The 16,180-nt window shown below is 45.4% G+C and overlaps 1 protein-coding gene across 1 annotated transcript; it reads right to left on the bottom strand.

The window, feature by feature from the left end:
• Positions 1-1,970: 1,970 nt before the first annotated feature.
• LOC108107032 (E3 ubiquitin-protein ligase lubel) lies at positions 1,971-15,579 on the bottom strand. Its single transcript, XM_017214382.2, is given in 24 exon segments — positions 1,971-2,315; positions 2,678-2,846; positions 3,283-3,654; positions 3,737-4,194; positions 4,336-4,500; positions 4,502-4,603; positions 4,674-6,443; positions 6,445-6,680; positions 6,683-7,076; positions 7,078-8,519; positions 8,605-9,160; positions 9,226-9,483; positions 9,541-9,710; positions 9,954-10,149; positions 10,151-10,432; positions 10,434-11,140; positions 11,201-11,489; positions 11,647-11,928; positions 12,285-12,614; positions 12,833-12,961; positions 13,014-13,150; positions 13,238-13,427; positions 13,485-13,607; positions 15,433-15,579. Coding segments are annotated over 23 exon segments (8,724 nt in total). The 5' UTR covers positions 13,539-13,607; positions 15,433-15,579; the 3' UTR covers positions 1,971-2,279.
• Between the last annotated feature and the right edge of the window lie 601 nt (positions 15,580-16,180).

Below are 16,180 nucleotides of genomic sequence, written 5' to 3'. Positions count from 1 at the left end.
CGAATTGTTTTAATATTATATAACTGGCGATATCCAGTTTGGCTTCCACATGTTCATTAAAGATTTTGGCAACCGAAATCCTCTAAACAAATCGTCCGATAATACCATCGGGGGAATAAGATTTCTAGAGAAGCCACCTACAACTAATCGTAAATATTTATTATTTGAATTTAAATCATTTATTGTTGTTTATCCATCCTGCTGATGGCTTTCCACGCAGACCGATCAACTGTTTGGCTAATTACCTTGTGAAGGTCGCCTGGCCAGCCAGGTGATTTTCTTCGGATGCTTCGACATTGAATGTCACGGTTCCCATCGGGGCCAAATGGAGGAGAAGCCGGTGGAAAACAATCTAGCGGTTGTTTGTGCATTCCTCGTTGTTTGCAGTGGACAACAGGATGTGACGCCCCTGCCCGTAATTCTGTCTCTAATAAACAAGCGCTAAGGTTAATTCAACAAAGGTGAGGTTACGCCGTGTGTGTGCTGGGTGGGCGGACATATTGTTTGCCTTACGCACTCTCTGCTTCCCCTACAAAACGCTATTAATTGTATAATTCAGGCTCCCACACGATCGATTCGCCAATTGATTGATTAATGCCTACGGTTAACCTGTAATTAACTTGACCGCCTAAGGTCAATGTCGTTTCACCTTGGCTTTGTTTTTTTTTTTTATAAAGCATCCGAATTGAAGACATTATTTTACGAGGCGCATGCCAACACTTAAATGTGTTTAATGACCGAGCAAAGAGCGTGCTATAATGTTGGCTAGACGAAGAATGCGAAAGTTTTTTATGTTTTTAATACCTGAAATTAAGAAAATGTTTAAATTTTTGAAATTTTTGTAGGTAGGTTAAGATCTCTGCTTGTTTTGAACCTATCTTAAGAATATCCTTCTAGACATGGCTTTTTGAGTGATTTTTAAATTCGTCTTTTAGCTTACGTTGATGAACTTTACTAGAAAGTAATAACTCAACAGTAATCTTTTTAACAGTTAATAATCATAATCATAAATTTTTATTGTATTTATCACTTGAGTTTTCAACCTTGGTATCAAACATTTTGGTATAAATTATATTAATTTATTTCGATTTCCAACGAATTAATAAATACGATGATTCCCAAGTGAATATGCTGCGGCGATTAGTCTAATGCTCGACCGCTGTCCACGTGAAAAAGGAATAAATACCTTAACCACCGAACAGACTGGATGAACATAAATAACACGGGCCATGTGATGCGGCATATTTCCATGCCACGCGCATCGAATCCGTGAACTAAAAACCGCACATGCGAATAGTGCAGTCGGGTATCGAGTTCAAAGTGAAGCGTCTAGGACGATGAGATCGTTTATGGATCAATAAATATACAATTTATCCCATTTAATTAGTTGTTATTGGTGTAAAACTGTCCGAATATCAAAACATGTTGTGCCGCGCGCATAAATTCATTTCAATCGCTCCCAAAATAGGTTTTTACGATACCACCGCCAGCGCCCCTCGCCTCATCACGTTCTCCTGGTGTCCACGAGTAACTTGGACCCGTCGCGTCGCTGAATTTGAATTTGAATATCCCCCACTTACTGCTGTGGTTCTTGTTATTGTGCCCGTTCTTTTTCTCGCGGGACATAATTTATGGGTCGCATTTGCCTTTTTGGCAATATCGCAAACGGTCAAGGGGAAGAATATATTTCTCTGTGGACTTACGACTTTCGCTTTACTCACAGCTATCATTTGCTGTGACAAATCAGGCCAGCTCAAAAGTATACTATAATTTTGGGAATTATATATTCGAGAACTTGCCTTGGTCAACGCCCACTTTGTGGATGGATAATTTACTAACATATTGTTTGATGGTTGCGCTCAATCTTTCATCTCTACTCTACTTTCATTTGAAAATCATTTCCCATCGCACCATCTGAATAGTGTTATTCACAGGCTGAAAAGCGATAAATAAATATAGAAACGATTGCATTGGATTTTCACATATTCTGTTTATTGGTTGCACTCTGTTCCACGTGCCGGTTTCTGGTCTGTTGTTTTCCATCTCTTAGTAACTAAACACAATGGGAAGGGATTCCGGATGGATGGGATGTACGATGAATAGGCGCCGATGAAGGTGTTTACATACATGCCATGTCTAATGTCTAACGAACTTAGGTTTGTTTTGGTTGTTGGTAGGTCTATAAAAATGTCTATAAAAGTGCTTGCCATAAATCATAAAAATGAATGAAGAATTGCAGGAGTCGACCGCTTCCATAAAATCACTTGCTCTGCTCCTGATCATGCCGATTTCAGTGGAATATGCTGTTTGATTACCTATAAGTAAGAACAAGATTGAGAGATGGGTACATTTATAAACATTTCGCTGTTCAACCGCGAAAACTGTTTACAATTAAATAATAATAAAACGAATATCAATTAAGACGCGTGTGAAATACGTCAGACGGCATCCAAATTTAGTTAGCTGCTAAACGATCCAATTTTCTTTATTTGGTTTTTTCCGCCTCCGAATCAATCGGCGTGGGCGGTCAATGATTCACCCGGCGAAAACAAATCGCCTCCGACTGTAGAAAACTCGATTTCCGCGTACAGAAACCCGATAAATGCAAAAACCAAATCATGCCAAGCAAATAAAAGGAAACCAATAAAGCGATCAACTGATGAAAGCCAGAACGAACCTCGGAGCACATGGTCTTATAGATCTCATCGGTGTCCCAGGGTCCTCGCTCTGGCAGGGCAATGCCACGCCTTCGTAACTCCTGGACGCAGTCTGTCAAATCAAAGATGGGCAACGGATCGATGCCGGCCTTGGCAACCTTGCCAGCCAAATACTCTACGTAGTGGGTGCTAAAATAACATTGACATAGAGAGGAACATATATTAGGTATAAACTATTTCCTGAGCTGTAAAATAACTGGGAAACAAAATAACTAGAAGGTTTTTATTAATATGGCTGCTTTAAAATACTTTAAGAATTTCTTTCTGTTGGGGATCTTTGAAGTTTGTAGCGCTGGTAAATAATATAAGAATTTATGATAAGACGGTAGGATTACGTCCGCTTCCTCGAGTATTAGAATAAAAAAAGCTTATTCGCGTAGTTACCTGCTAACTTTACATACATATCTAACATCCGGACTTAAAACTATCGATTCTTTTGGTTCGGCGTTGCCAGATGCCGCGGGAGCAGTTCACTATCTAACGCCGGTCTTAAAGTAGGAGTTTAACTTTTTTTTTACTTTTTAACTAATTTAAAAACACTAGGAAGAAATTTTCTTCAACTTACCGACACATTCCAGCGTGCTTGTCTGGCACTTCAGTATTGCATACTGTGTCTACCAGTCCCTGTGGCGTCTCCTTTTGCAGCGGGATCGGACAGCGGGCCTGGGCACGGGCTTTAGATGAACTGCTGGACTCGTCCTTGAACTGTATAGGCTCCGTGTCGAACTTGACCTTCTGCTCCTTGAGAAGAAATTGCAACTGCAGGGGGATTTTGTCCCTCAGGTAGAAGAGACAATTCCGCGGGTGATGCGCATGTAGGCCGAGCTTGGCGCAGTACGAGGACACCGTGCACTTGGCACCCATCATGAAGGGTCGAGCACAGCCGTAGCAGAACTCGAACTTGCACTGGGTACACGTGAAATGCATGCAACCGCCCCTATGGAAATAAGCAATATTTTAATAGTAGTTTTAAAATACCTTTTGAGAATATGTCTGAGGGAATATATATCTCAACTAACCTGGCCAGTGAGTAGCGGAACTTGCACTTGGGACAGTCGATGCCATTTTGGGCCAAATGCTCTTGGACGCCCTGTGCCTGCAACTCGGGATCGTTTTCTCGCTTCCATTCCAGGTACGCCTCACAGCTGCTGCCCTCGTGTTGCCGCTCCCAGGGTTTCCGGCATTGAGCACATGTGACGGATCCACAGTCCGGACAGATAAGTCGCTTTTGCTTGGGTCGAGCGAAGAATCCAGAGGAGCATTGGATGCACCACTTGAAGTTGGGGTCCTGCAGCAGTGTGCGATCGCGCAACTTGCGCTGAAACAGCTCGTGCACGTCGCCGTCCAGAATGCTCTTCAGGAAGATGTCCAGGTTTGAGAAATACTCCAGGTGCTCATCCTCATGCTGAGACTCGTTGCTCAGTTCGGGAAGCTTGCAGAACGGGCAACTACAATCGTTGATACTGCGATCGGTTATCTGAAAACAAAAGTTCAGTTATTTCAGATGGTGATGCAGCTTGATATTTTCGTAAGGGTTTCGAATCGTGAATCAACCGTCATTCTTTGGTGCAAAAGTACTTAAGATACTTTAATAAAATTGTTCACTTTCATCACTCACCTGCACTGTGAAGTAGCTCTTGGCACATTGCTTGCAGCACTTGTGGAGGCACTTTAACATGGACACGATCTGATTCATGGGAAAACTGTTCATGCAGAGCTCACACTCCTGCTGGAGCATTGCAATGGCCTGATCCAGATCCGAGCACTCCCTGGCAGCCCACAAAGGCCACATCTTCTGAGAACTTCATGTTCACCAAGGTGGCGGCTATCTGAGCTTCAGCTATGTTGGTCACCAGTTCCTGATCGACGTACTTGCGGGCCAGGATCTAAAAGTGTAGAACAAACAAATCCAGATGTTCATAGAACTTGCTTGGGTACATCTCGACTTGTACACACCGCTGGGTCCTCAATAATCGGCTCTTGAACACTAGGATAGGCCCGGAAGACGGGCATACTCAGCTTACGCTTTAGCAGTTCTGCTTTCAGGGGTTCGGCCATGTCTGGGTCCTCCTGCTCCTCTTCCGTAGCCGAGGTCTCGTAGTCGTCGTCAGAGAAGCAGGTCTCATGGTACTTCTTCTTGGGAATTCGGGGCTGGGATCGGGGTTTCAATAATGCCGCTGCAGCTGCAGCTGCGGCTCCACTGGTGCTGGGTCCATCGGCCTGATTTGAGTTGAACCTGCTAATGGCATCGTTGATGGACTTCTTGGTGGTCGGGCTGCTCTTAAGCGGCACTCGACTAGCCACTGTCGATGAGGTCTGCTTCTGGAGGTAGACCTCCTGGATACGCTTCACCGACGAAATGCCCATTGGTGCCGAGAAGGACTTGGAGCGCAGCGGCACCTTCTTGTTCAGGGGGGTGCTACTCGCATTGTTAGTGGGTTCATTGGTGGGCTTGGGGATCTTACTGACTGTGGACTTGGCTGTTTTGGACGTGTTTGATGTGGTGGAATCTTTGGAGGCAGTTCCGCTGTTTGCAGTTTTGCTTTTCATGCTCGGAGTTACCTTTTTGGGCTCTTCCAGTACCGTCTCGACGGGCAGCTCCACGGGTCGGGATTCGGAATCTACAATGGGTGGTGCGGGTGTTATAGGCAAGGCAGTGGGTTCTTCAACGGGTTCCAAATCAATGGGAGGCTCAGCTTCTTGGGGGATTTCCAGGATAAGCTCTACAGGTTGTTCCGGAGGTCGAGTTTCTGAGTCTGTTATGATTGGAGGAGGTTCAATGGGTAGAGATTCCACTTTTGGCTCCTCTTGTATTATCTGAGGGGGCGAGATCAACTCCACTTCATGATTTTCCGGTTCAGGCTCCAGGGTCCTTCCTGTGGAGGATTCAATCTCAGTGTGTGCGATTTGATCAGATTCCTGGTTGGTGGGCGTGACTGATAGAGCAGGCGATATGACTGGTTTAATGTCTTGAGCGATATTTATGGGTTCTGCCTCGTCCTCATCAGCCATATCTTCATCCTCCTCCATGATGTCTTCGATTTCGGTACCTTCATCACCGGTTGAGGCCTCTTCTATATAGGAGGGATGCTCGTTGTAAGTGTTGCCCTCCTCCCCATCAAAGTCTCCCTCCTCCTCCTCCTCGCTGTCGTACCACTCCTCCTCCTCACCATCGTCATATTCATCCGAGTATTCGTCAGAGTATTCATCCTCATCGGTGGACTCGAACTCATCCATACTAATCTCATCGCGCATTTGTTTGATCAACCGTTGAGTGTCCTCAACCAGTTCGCTGAGGTTCTGTTTGGCCGGGTCACCGGAAGGAACAAATTCCTTCAGCACCACTTTGGACGTCTCCGATTCCGATTCGGAGCCAATACTGGCGTTGCTGCTGGTCCTGGCTATAGAAGATTCCAGCTGGGATTCCTCATCCAGTAAGAGTAACACTTGGTTCTCCGGCGATTTTGTTTCTGCCCGCTGGCCATCGCTATCAAGGCTATATAGCTCTGCATCGGAAGCGGCTTCATCATGGGGTCGTGTACCCTCGCTGCTGCTGAATTCGGGGGCATCCTCGAACACCTCGTCGGAGTCTGTGGGAGAAACAGCTACAGCGGTTACAGTAGGGCTGTGGACTTCAGGTTCTAAATTCAATGGTTGGACAACATCTTCGGAGACACTGATAGGTTCCTTTTCAGACTCCTGTTCTTGGCTAACTAGAACATCATCCGTTGTGGCTGGCTCTATTTTGGTACGATGGCTCTTCAGATGTTTCACTGTCCTCAATCGCAGTCTCTTCCCTTTCAATTTCTTCTGTCGCTGTTGGAGTTTGGTTGCTGGCCCTACTCTCACTTCGGAGACTGTTGCTGCTCAGGGTCCTTACGGGAATCTTTGAAAAGCGTTTGGGACTTCGTTTCTGGTCATTGGTTGCTGATGAAGTACTAGGCACTGTTTCGATATTTTCTTTGTCAGAGCTTCATCTGTCGCTGGTGATTGAGAGGTTGTGGAAGGGATAGTTTCTGAAGATACTTCTTCTGCTGTGAGCTCATTACTTGGTGGGGAAATACTTTCTATAGTCGAATTATCTAGGGGCTGTGTGTCAGCTTCTGTTATATCCGTTAAGCTAGGAGGCTTATCCAAACGTTGAGACTCTTCAGATTGTTCTGCATTTAAAGTATTGTTTGGTGGAGATACATGATCTGTACTTGATTCCCCTTGAGAATTTATATTTGTTTCATGTACTTCACTAAGACCATCAGATTCAGAGATCTCTTGGACCCCTTCCGGTTGCTTTGCAAAAGCCTCAACCGCACTTTGTATGACTTTATTTTCCGAAACATTTTCGGATTGTTCGGGGATAAGGTACATTACCATTTTTATCTGTTTGGGAAGTACCTAAACTTTGCTCCGGTAGAGTAGGGTCTACCAACACGTTTTCTCTACTCTCTGATCGAACCTCGATTTCAGGGGCTGTGACAGTTTTAGCTTCAGTTGCATTTTCAACTTTCTGAGAGATAGCGGAAGGAGAAATTGTTTCTTTGACAGCTTCTATTTCCTTAGTTTCTTTTTCATCAATTACATCAACTGGTGTAATGCTTGCTTTTTGTACTTCTTTGGCTTCATTTACTTTCTGATCGATATCTTTAGGAAGTCTTGTGCGGTTGGTTGGTTTTTGGCTTTGATCCCGTGATCTACCCTTTTTCGACTGCTGGGATCTCTTATTTCTTCGGTTGGCGTCTCTGCTTGTGCTTGGCTGGTCATCGATTTGGGTCTGTGATTCCGATACATTCGGCTGAGTACTCAGATTGTTATCGATTGATTTCTGTTTTTCGTTTTCCACTTCTGGCTGAGCGATTTCCTTATTACTAACCTCCTTTTCAACAGTTTGGGTTGTCGTTTCTAGTTTTGTTTCTTCGGTATTTTCAGTCTTCGAGGTTTCTTTGGCAGGTTCTTCCTGTGTTTTGGTTGCGAACTTTTGGTTCGAACTTTGAATATTAGCTACCTCTTCAGGCTCTATTTTAACTTCCTCTTTTGGAGCCATGTAGCTTTTGTATACTATCCGTTCAGCATCCTTAAGATCAGTGCTTTCCCACTCCGCTTCGTGCAACCGTTCAGAGCCACGATCAAACTCCAACTTGAAGTTGGCTATTTCGGTGGCATAGATAAAACTTGGTGGGAGCTCTTCGCGTATGCTAGCTTCTTTCAAATTAGGCTTGATGACTTCCTCCATGATGTACACTGCAGGATCGACACTGGGTGTGGGCTCCGGTTCAGGAACAACTTCTGGTTCAGGTTCCTTTGGCTGGGCTTCCTCAACTTTGACTTCTACCTCCGGCTTCTCCATAAGCTCTTGCTCAACCTGTTGCACCAAGTTGGGAACAATATCCTGAATGTGCTGCCACACAAAGTTCTTTACATCCTCCGAGGACTTATCCTCTACAGGAGGTCCCGAAGGTTTCAGCGTGCTAATAGGGCTCTTTGTGAGAATTCGCATTATTTCTGGATCCGTTTCGTACTCCAACTCTGGCTTGCCCTTGAATGTGTCCAGCATGGTTTCTATGGATCGCAGGACCTCCTGGTTCTGCTTAGCCTGATTCTGTTCCATGTTGCCGATCAGTATTTCCAGGTTCTTTAATGTACTGTCCTCCAACTGATAAGGACTAGGTGTGGCATAGGTGGACTTAACAGGGCTGTCGTCTGTTCTAAGTTGGTCAAAGGGATTGGCTTGGGCGGGACTGGGACTCTCTCCTGCCAATGGAGGCTGCAGGCAGTCCAAGGCATGAGTATTCAAGAAGTCATGGATATCTGTATTGGCAAATGAATGCGGGGAGAGAGAGAAGATGGGACATTATGGCATTGCGATTGACGGATGCACGATCTACAAACTAACCCGACTTGGTGTCTATGGTCGCGCCACTCTCATTCTCAACGCCATTCGGCGAGCCCCAGATGCGCATTAGAAATGGCTTGAGTTGCGTGCGATTCAGCTCCACCAGCGCCTGCTCCACATTACCTTGGTGCGCGGTCAGCGCATTCACGATGTCGTCCCGCAGGAAATTCCCCTTCGACGCCAGTTTCCTGTACTTCTGCTGCCTCTGCTGGATGCAGTCCGCCACTGCTTGCCAAACATTTCCTCCGGAATTCCGCAGTGCCTCCCGGGCCTCGTTTTGGGATACGGTTCCAATAGTGTTTTCACCTCTTTCCTGACCATACTTGGTGGACAAGCTCTGCACCGTCTGCACCAGCTTGTGCCAGTTCTCGCGCAGCCACTGAATGGGATGCGTGTCGGAGGAGCAGTACTTTAAGGCAGCTTCCAGTTCCTCCACAGTGAACTTGTACAGCTCCAGCTCCTTTAGGATGATGTGCATTTCCGTTTCCGGATCTCGAGCTGGTTCGTGCTTCACGCCGAATGACTCATGGGGCATGTCGAAGGGTGAAGAGGTTTGCTGAAATAAAAAGATCAAATTTATGGGCTTAGATATTCCCAATACTAAAATTCACAGCAACTTACGTGTTGCAGCATGCGAAGCTCGTTTATGAAGTTGGGTCGCTTGGTGACCAGACCGGCACTGTAAGGATCCAATCCAAAGCCATCGTGGTACCTCAGGTCATTGGCACTCCTATATCGTTCATTTTCCTGCGGCAGCTGGGAATTGCTGCGATAGTGCGGACGCCGCTCCATCTGATTTGCTTCTGGGGTTCTGAAGTGATCTGGCACAGCTGCCGGAGTCTCCTCGGGCTTTGAGTTAAAGGGCAGGGCGTCGTAGGTCTGCAATTACCAGTAAATTTATCCTATATTCAGATCAACTATATCTCACTAATTTACTTGTGTGGAAATGCTTTGAGGCGGTGGCGATGTTCCCATTTCCACGGCCGCAATTTCCCGTGGCGGAGTACCACCACAGCCCGTGGATACCTTCTGGGCCTTCTTGAGTACCTTCTCCGCCTGCGCCTGAATGCTCTCATCCAGAGTATTCCAAATGTTTTCAACGGAGTCTGGAACGATACGGATGAGAGCATTAGCTTTGGGGGTAAGGGTTCGGGGTCACCAATGGATTCAAATTAAACAAACTAAATGCGGCTTGGGTTGTGGTTCTGTTCTGTATTTGGTTTCCATAAATGCGTTAATCGTAGGCTTACAGTTGATGGCTCATATTAGTGTACTAACTAGGTATAGTCTTTGGCGGCTGGTCTAGGCTTTGGTGCCTTCGAAAAATGAGATTCTCTTTTGTATCCTACCTTTATGCAATAGGCTCTTGGCCAGCGAGTTGTCGGATTCGTTCTCCGAAGAAGTTTTCAGTGTAGACTTTTGCGGTGTCTTGACGGGAATACCCGAGGTGTTCTTGGAGCTGACAGTTGGTGTACTCTTTGAGCTCGTCGTACTGGTGGTATGGGTAGTCTTGGTAGACGCAGTTGTTGTTTTCTGACTTGGCTGCTTGATTTTTGACTGAAGGCTTTTGAGCGATTTCCGGTTTGGGGGTCACTTTAACGTTACTGGCCTTTCCAGCTGGTGGCTGTGGGCTTTCTTCCACCTTTTTAGCCTTGTTGGGCTGCGCTGGAGGTTTGCTTGGAGTCTTACAGCATATGGAGCAGATCTTGATGTTGGGCTCATTCACAAAAGTGCAGAACTCGCATTCCCATTCATGGTCTGGGGTAGAAGGCGGTGGGCCCAGGTCATCGGCCTCAATCTCATCAGGGACCTCCTGGGGATCGGGTTCTGGTCGGATCTTCGGCCTCACTCTCCGAGGCGGTAACCTCTTCAACCACTTCCTCATATTCCGAGGCACTATCCTCTTTAGCAGCTGTCACCACTTTTTGCACCACCGCCGCAGCCTGTGTGTTCTCGTCCTTCATTTCCGGTTTACGTTTTTGCTCTACCTTTTTTGAGGATTTGTGCTGATCGGCTTCCTGGAGCTTCTGCTGGATCTTGGCTTGAACCAGGGCCCGAGCACCCGATCCCTCGGATTCCAAATCAGAGTAAATGCGACTGGTTCTGGCCGAGTCTGTAGCTGGTTTGTTTCTGGTCAGTGTGCCATCATTGTCCCGCCTCTCAGGCAGCCACTCGCTCTGCACGGACTTAGCAATGGATCCTCGTCGATCCCGCATCTTGTGCTGCCTCATTCCATGCCTCTGATCTCCATCCAACTCATCGTTAGCTATTAGCTGTGATGCACTGGACAGACGCCTTTGGCGGGGCTGATGGTGATTCTGGTGGGAACGCGAAGCACTGGTCATGCCCGAGCGATTGGAGACCAAAGACCTTCTGTCATCCTGGTCAGAGTCCTCGTCATCTGTTAGTTCGTCATCCACGTAACTGTTCCTCTTTCGACGCAAGGACATGGATTTGCGACTGGGCGTTGGGGATGCGGCATATCGGGAACGTGAGGCAGCTCTGGAGGCAGCCGAAGGTGGCATTCCCATGACACCTGGGTAAGGAAAACACTTTGAAACACCGTTTGTTTATGTAAAGTTGTATTTTGTTCTACCTGGATGCATCATTGGATAGCCGGGTGCGCCAGGATACATGTTGGGCATCATTCCGCGCTGGGTCATAAACACCGGTGGCGGATAGTGCGGATGATGCGGTTGTGACATGTAACCCGGTCCCACATTGAGAGACAGGTTGGAGTTGTTAAACCGCTGCTGTGACCCAAACTGTGACCACTGGTCGGGATGCTGGTGCTGCGCATGCTGGTGGTGCGGATGTTGCGGCCAGCCAGGATGCTGCTGACTTTGTTGACATCCGGCGCAGTTTAGTTGCGCCAGGGATTGAGCCTGCAACAGAAAGTTGCAAACATAAAATCATTATTTCACGTAGTTATTTGGTAAATATGAGGCTGAATATATTGAGATGTTTAAAAGCCCATTAAGAAACCCTTTATGATGAATGAATCAAAAAGAAATCTTATGCAATGGTAGATATTAAGCTCACCTGTTGGATCCGCTGATTGGCCAGCCAGGCACTGCCGTTCTGGGTTTCCGCCAAGGGTCGACGGGGATTGGTGTTCAGGTTGAACACTGAGGTGCTCATCTGCCGCCTCTGGGCGCCAGCCGCCTGTCGTTGTTGGAGCAGCAAGGAATTGTGAAATTGAGAGTCATCCGAGAGATCGAAATGGGATGAGTTCAAACCGGATGACATGCTGCCGGAACGAAAATGCGAGGGCGATGGTGAAATGTTTGACCAGTGCTCGAAGCCGGCTCCATTCGACAAATGCTGCGGTGGGGAAATGACCAACGAGAAACAGAAAAAGAGAGAGAGAGAGGAGGGAGAAACGACACATGACGAGACGAGACAGTGACAAGACAAGATGCGCAGGAGAAAATATTATCAAGGATGGTCTTTAAAAACCTAATTATTAAATTTTTAAACGATTGTTTATCACTTAGTTTTTACCTAACCCAAATTTAAACTTTATTTAGAGAATATTTATTTTAAATCTAAAAAATTCTAACACGAAAATTTAATTTTTCCAGACCATTTGATATTATTTTTCCGAGCAAAGACACTACGACATACTCGACGATGAGGGGACTTGTACGATTGATATTCGGGGTCGGGCGGTCACTCACCTGTTCGCTGTTGGCGCTCAGATCTTGTCGGGCCTTCTGCTGGCGATACCGCTGCTGCAGAATGGCCATGCGGTCCAGGGTGGCGCTGGCCTTGCTCTTGATCTTCTCCAGTTGCACGGACGGTGGTCGTTGGATGGTGTCGAATACGGATTTGGGGGTGCCCGACCTGGAAGATCCCCCGCCCTCGCTGCGGGGTGGATCTGGTAGCGGGCGGTTGTTCATCTGGTTGGTGGCGACTGGTGGTACTGGGGGCGTGGCCCCGCCACCAAGCGATCCCCGCCAGCCGCCCAGCGACTTGTGCGAGGGTGTGGGCGAGGGCGGCGGCAGCATCTGGAAAAGAGTCGGGTTGGGAGCCATTTCGGTTTCGGTAGTCGGAAAAGTATTGAAAAAATCTATCTGGTTTGCTGGTTTGATTTTTGGGCGGGCGTTCTGGTTTTTAAGGACATTTTTTTATTGAAGCATTCAAATTAAAGATTACAAACTTGGTTCTACGAGTAGCCCGTCGAGGAGCTTTTCTTACGGGTCTAGGAGATCGTGCAGTGGCGTACCTGATCCTTGCGGCCCAGAAACGGTGTCAGCAGGCCGCGTTTGGTGCGACGGGGTGGTGCAATTGGGGGAGGTGCCCCACTTCCGGGCTGCACCTTCGGAGGAATCGGCGGTGTGCCCTGCTCCACGGCCTGAAAGGCTTTCGTATTAGTTTCATATTCTTTCTGGATAGGATAACCTTACCTTTCGCATGTGCTGCTTGCGCTTGGGATGCTTGTGGAACATGTCGTCACAGGAGGCGCAAAAGATTTGTCCCGCGCACTCGGAACAGGTCACCCAGGGATTCTGGGAACCACAGAGAGTGCACTTCAGCTTGTTGTCTGAAAGTTAGCAAAGAGTTAATGTAATTTAAGTTAGAAATATTTTTTATTCTAAGCAACACCAAATCTTAATTTAATGGTGGTAACCTGGTGTCTTGGTCCTGATCACTGTGGTCTTCATCGGTTCGTTGGAGTACTGCTGGCTGGAGAACTCAATGATCTCGTAGTCCGGTTCGGGCGTGCTCTTCGCCTTGGGCGGCAGAGCAGGAGCCTTGGGAAGCCCACCATTTGTGGGTGGGGGCGGTGGCTTCGGTCCAATGCGGTCATTAGCCTCGTTCTAAAAACGGATAATTAATGGAACCCGATATGGGCTGGAGCAGCGGTTGGCACTTACCACCCAAGAGGGCATGGAGCGGACATTCTTGCTAAGCAACTGTTGGGTCGTCATCCTGGTCGATTTTTCGTCTGGGTCTCGACGTCTCGTTGTCTTCTCGATATAATTGTATTCTTAGGTTATCTAAATACGTAAGTAAAAACATATAACTTAGGATAGGATTTCATAGTCCTAGCGAAGTAATATATCCATTGCTGTGTCTTTATTTATAGACAACTTAATCCCTGTGCCACACTTTCGCTCATCCGCAGCCACTTCAAACGACTTCAAATTCAATTAAGCAAGCTGCCAGAAAATGGGAATTATGAATGCATATTTTTAGCTGGCTCACCCAAATTCCGGAGGCAACGACCAATGCGGAAGGTGCTGGGATGCAAATGCAATTTCGTGGATGCTGTGCACAAAACTAAACGCTGCCCGAGTTCGATCGAGGAGAAAACCGCTAAATTTAGGCTAAAACATCTCTATGTGCATAGAATAAATGCAAAAATATATTTTGGCAAAAACATTTTCGGTCTTGTTTATTTATGAAATCATGCGAAAGAGGGAAGTGCCGTTTAGAGACTCAATTGACTCTTTCTGTCAACGCGGCTAAGTGGCTGAGATGCCAGGGAACTTGTTGACGCCGAGCAGAGAGAACTTATAAATGAGAAAGAGAGTTTTGATTTTGAGAATCGTTTGTAAAAGTTTCGCAATGAAGAGAATTTCGAGTAAATTCTTGAGAATAAAAGTGCATCAATAAAACTAACAGAATGAGAGAGAAAATCATAGAGGCTAAGTTCTGAGCGAATACTATATGTGTTTTGTAATGACGCAGGTGGCTTTATCTGAAATGCTGCCAAATTATTGATTTATCTTTTGTCCAAAACAACAAATAAAGGGAAAATGAATATATTATTAAGATAAATAAAAAAAATTAAAAAATAATTAAGTCAGCGATTCTGAATGTAATAGAAAGTATACAAAATATGTTAGTAACCTCTTTAGTTAGTTAATAAATGTTGTTTACTTTTATATCTCCTTTAATTGCAAATTAAGATTTTAACGATTAACGATGTGCTTTAAATATATTAAACTTAATTTCAAGAGTTCAATGGCTAAAAAACGACCATTGATGATAAAACATTTTCAAATAACTCCAAAGGTAAACTTTTTTATTCCAATTTGTTTTTTTGTAAAACCAAATTCTGGCAACATTTCCATAGTTTTCATGCACTAATTACTCGCTTAACGGTCCATTAAAAATGTCCATACATTTTCAAGACAAGAGGCAAAAAGACAATACAAAAGAAGAAGCAAAACTTTTCTCTCCCATCGCGTATACGCAACGTGTGCCTGCATTCCCGTGACTCTCTCACTCCATACTTTTCAGCCGAAATTGTGTCACACTGCGAAGCAATATTTATGAAAGCCGCCTGCAGTGGTTGCAGAGGAATGGGGAGAATGAGTACCAGTACCACCTCACATAGCAGATCCGCCTCCACCGCCACCTCCGCCGGCATCTTCAAGTGGCAGATGCCCTGGGAGGCAGCCACCGAGGCGAACGCAACGCTGACTCACAGACACAGTCTCACGCCGCGAAGGAAAAAGTTTTTTATTTTTATGAGAGAACTTTGGGAACTATTTTTAAACTTTTTGTTGGCTTGCCTATCTTTGCGTTTTTTTTAATACACACTTTTTACTTCTTTAAATTGGCGAATTAACTACAAAAGAATATATTATATTTTTGATGTTTGTATGCTTGGTTTTCCGTTCGATTGTTTATCCTGTGAAATGCCTTGAACTTTCTCATGGAGCGCGCTGTGTTTAAAATTAGCTGAGTTTTATATTTAGAACACTTGAGATCGATTTAATTGCGATGCGAATTGAATTTAGCGTTTGAACTTTGCGGATTGTTGGATTGAACAGAACAGAGCGATTGGGAACCGCGAATGCAGAGGTCACTTACATAATTCGATTTCACTTGACGCGTCTTGCCGCACTCAAAACTGCCACTGCCAGCTGGTAGCACATGAATATATATAGGAATATATATATTTTTCTAATGTCTAGCCACGGCACGACATGAAAGTTCTGCTACGGTCTCGTTCGGCGATCGTCTCCCAGCGAACTGAAATCTCAATCAGATTCTAAACAGCATTTTTACTGCAATCCTCGGTCCCCAGTCGTCGCGCGTCGAGTAGGAAGAAGTCAACGCAGATCTATATTCTCAAATTGTCTGGTTTTCCTCCATTTCCCTCCCCTCTCCACTCTCATCGCTTTCCTATTTTCAGTTTCAGCATTTTCGCGTTGTTTTATAAATACATCGTTTTCGAGCCGTATAGAAAGAACATTTTGACTGCGAGACGCCGTCGCGTGTGTGAATAACATTTTTTCGAATATATATCTTTATCTTTATCTCATTTTTGTTGTTAAACATTTTGCAGAACATACGGGTGTTATTCGGAATTTATTACTTCTGGCACTTCCTAATTTTTGCTTGATTTGATGAATGAAAATATTCAAATTGTAATATTCTGTTATATAATATAAATGTTTATCTATAAAACACAATTTTCATTATTTAAGATTCTATTCTTTGCCTTTCTAAGTTATGGACAGACTTGGAAATATATTGACTTTGATCCAGGAAAGTAAATCTTAAGCAAGGCATTTCCTTAAATCATTTTAAGGCATGTATTTATCCAAATGGCGTC

Source organism: Drosophila eugracilis, unplaced genomic scaffold, assembly GCF_018153835.1.
Source record: "Drosophila eugracilis isolate 14026-0451.02 unplaced genomic scaffold, ASM1815383v1 contig_764, whole genome shotgun sequence".
Classification (NCBI taxonomy): Eukaryota; Metazoa; Arthropoda; class Insecta; order Diptera; family Drosophilidae; genus Drosophila; species Drosophila eugracilis.
This window is presented reverse-complemented; position numbering and strand designations above follow the sequence as displayed.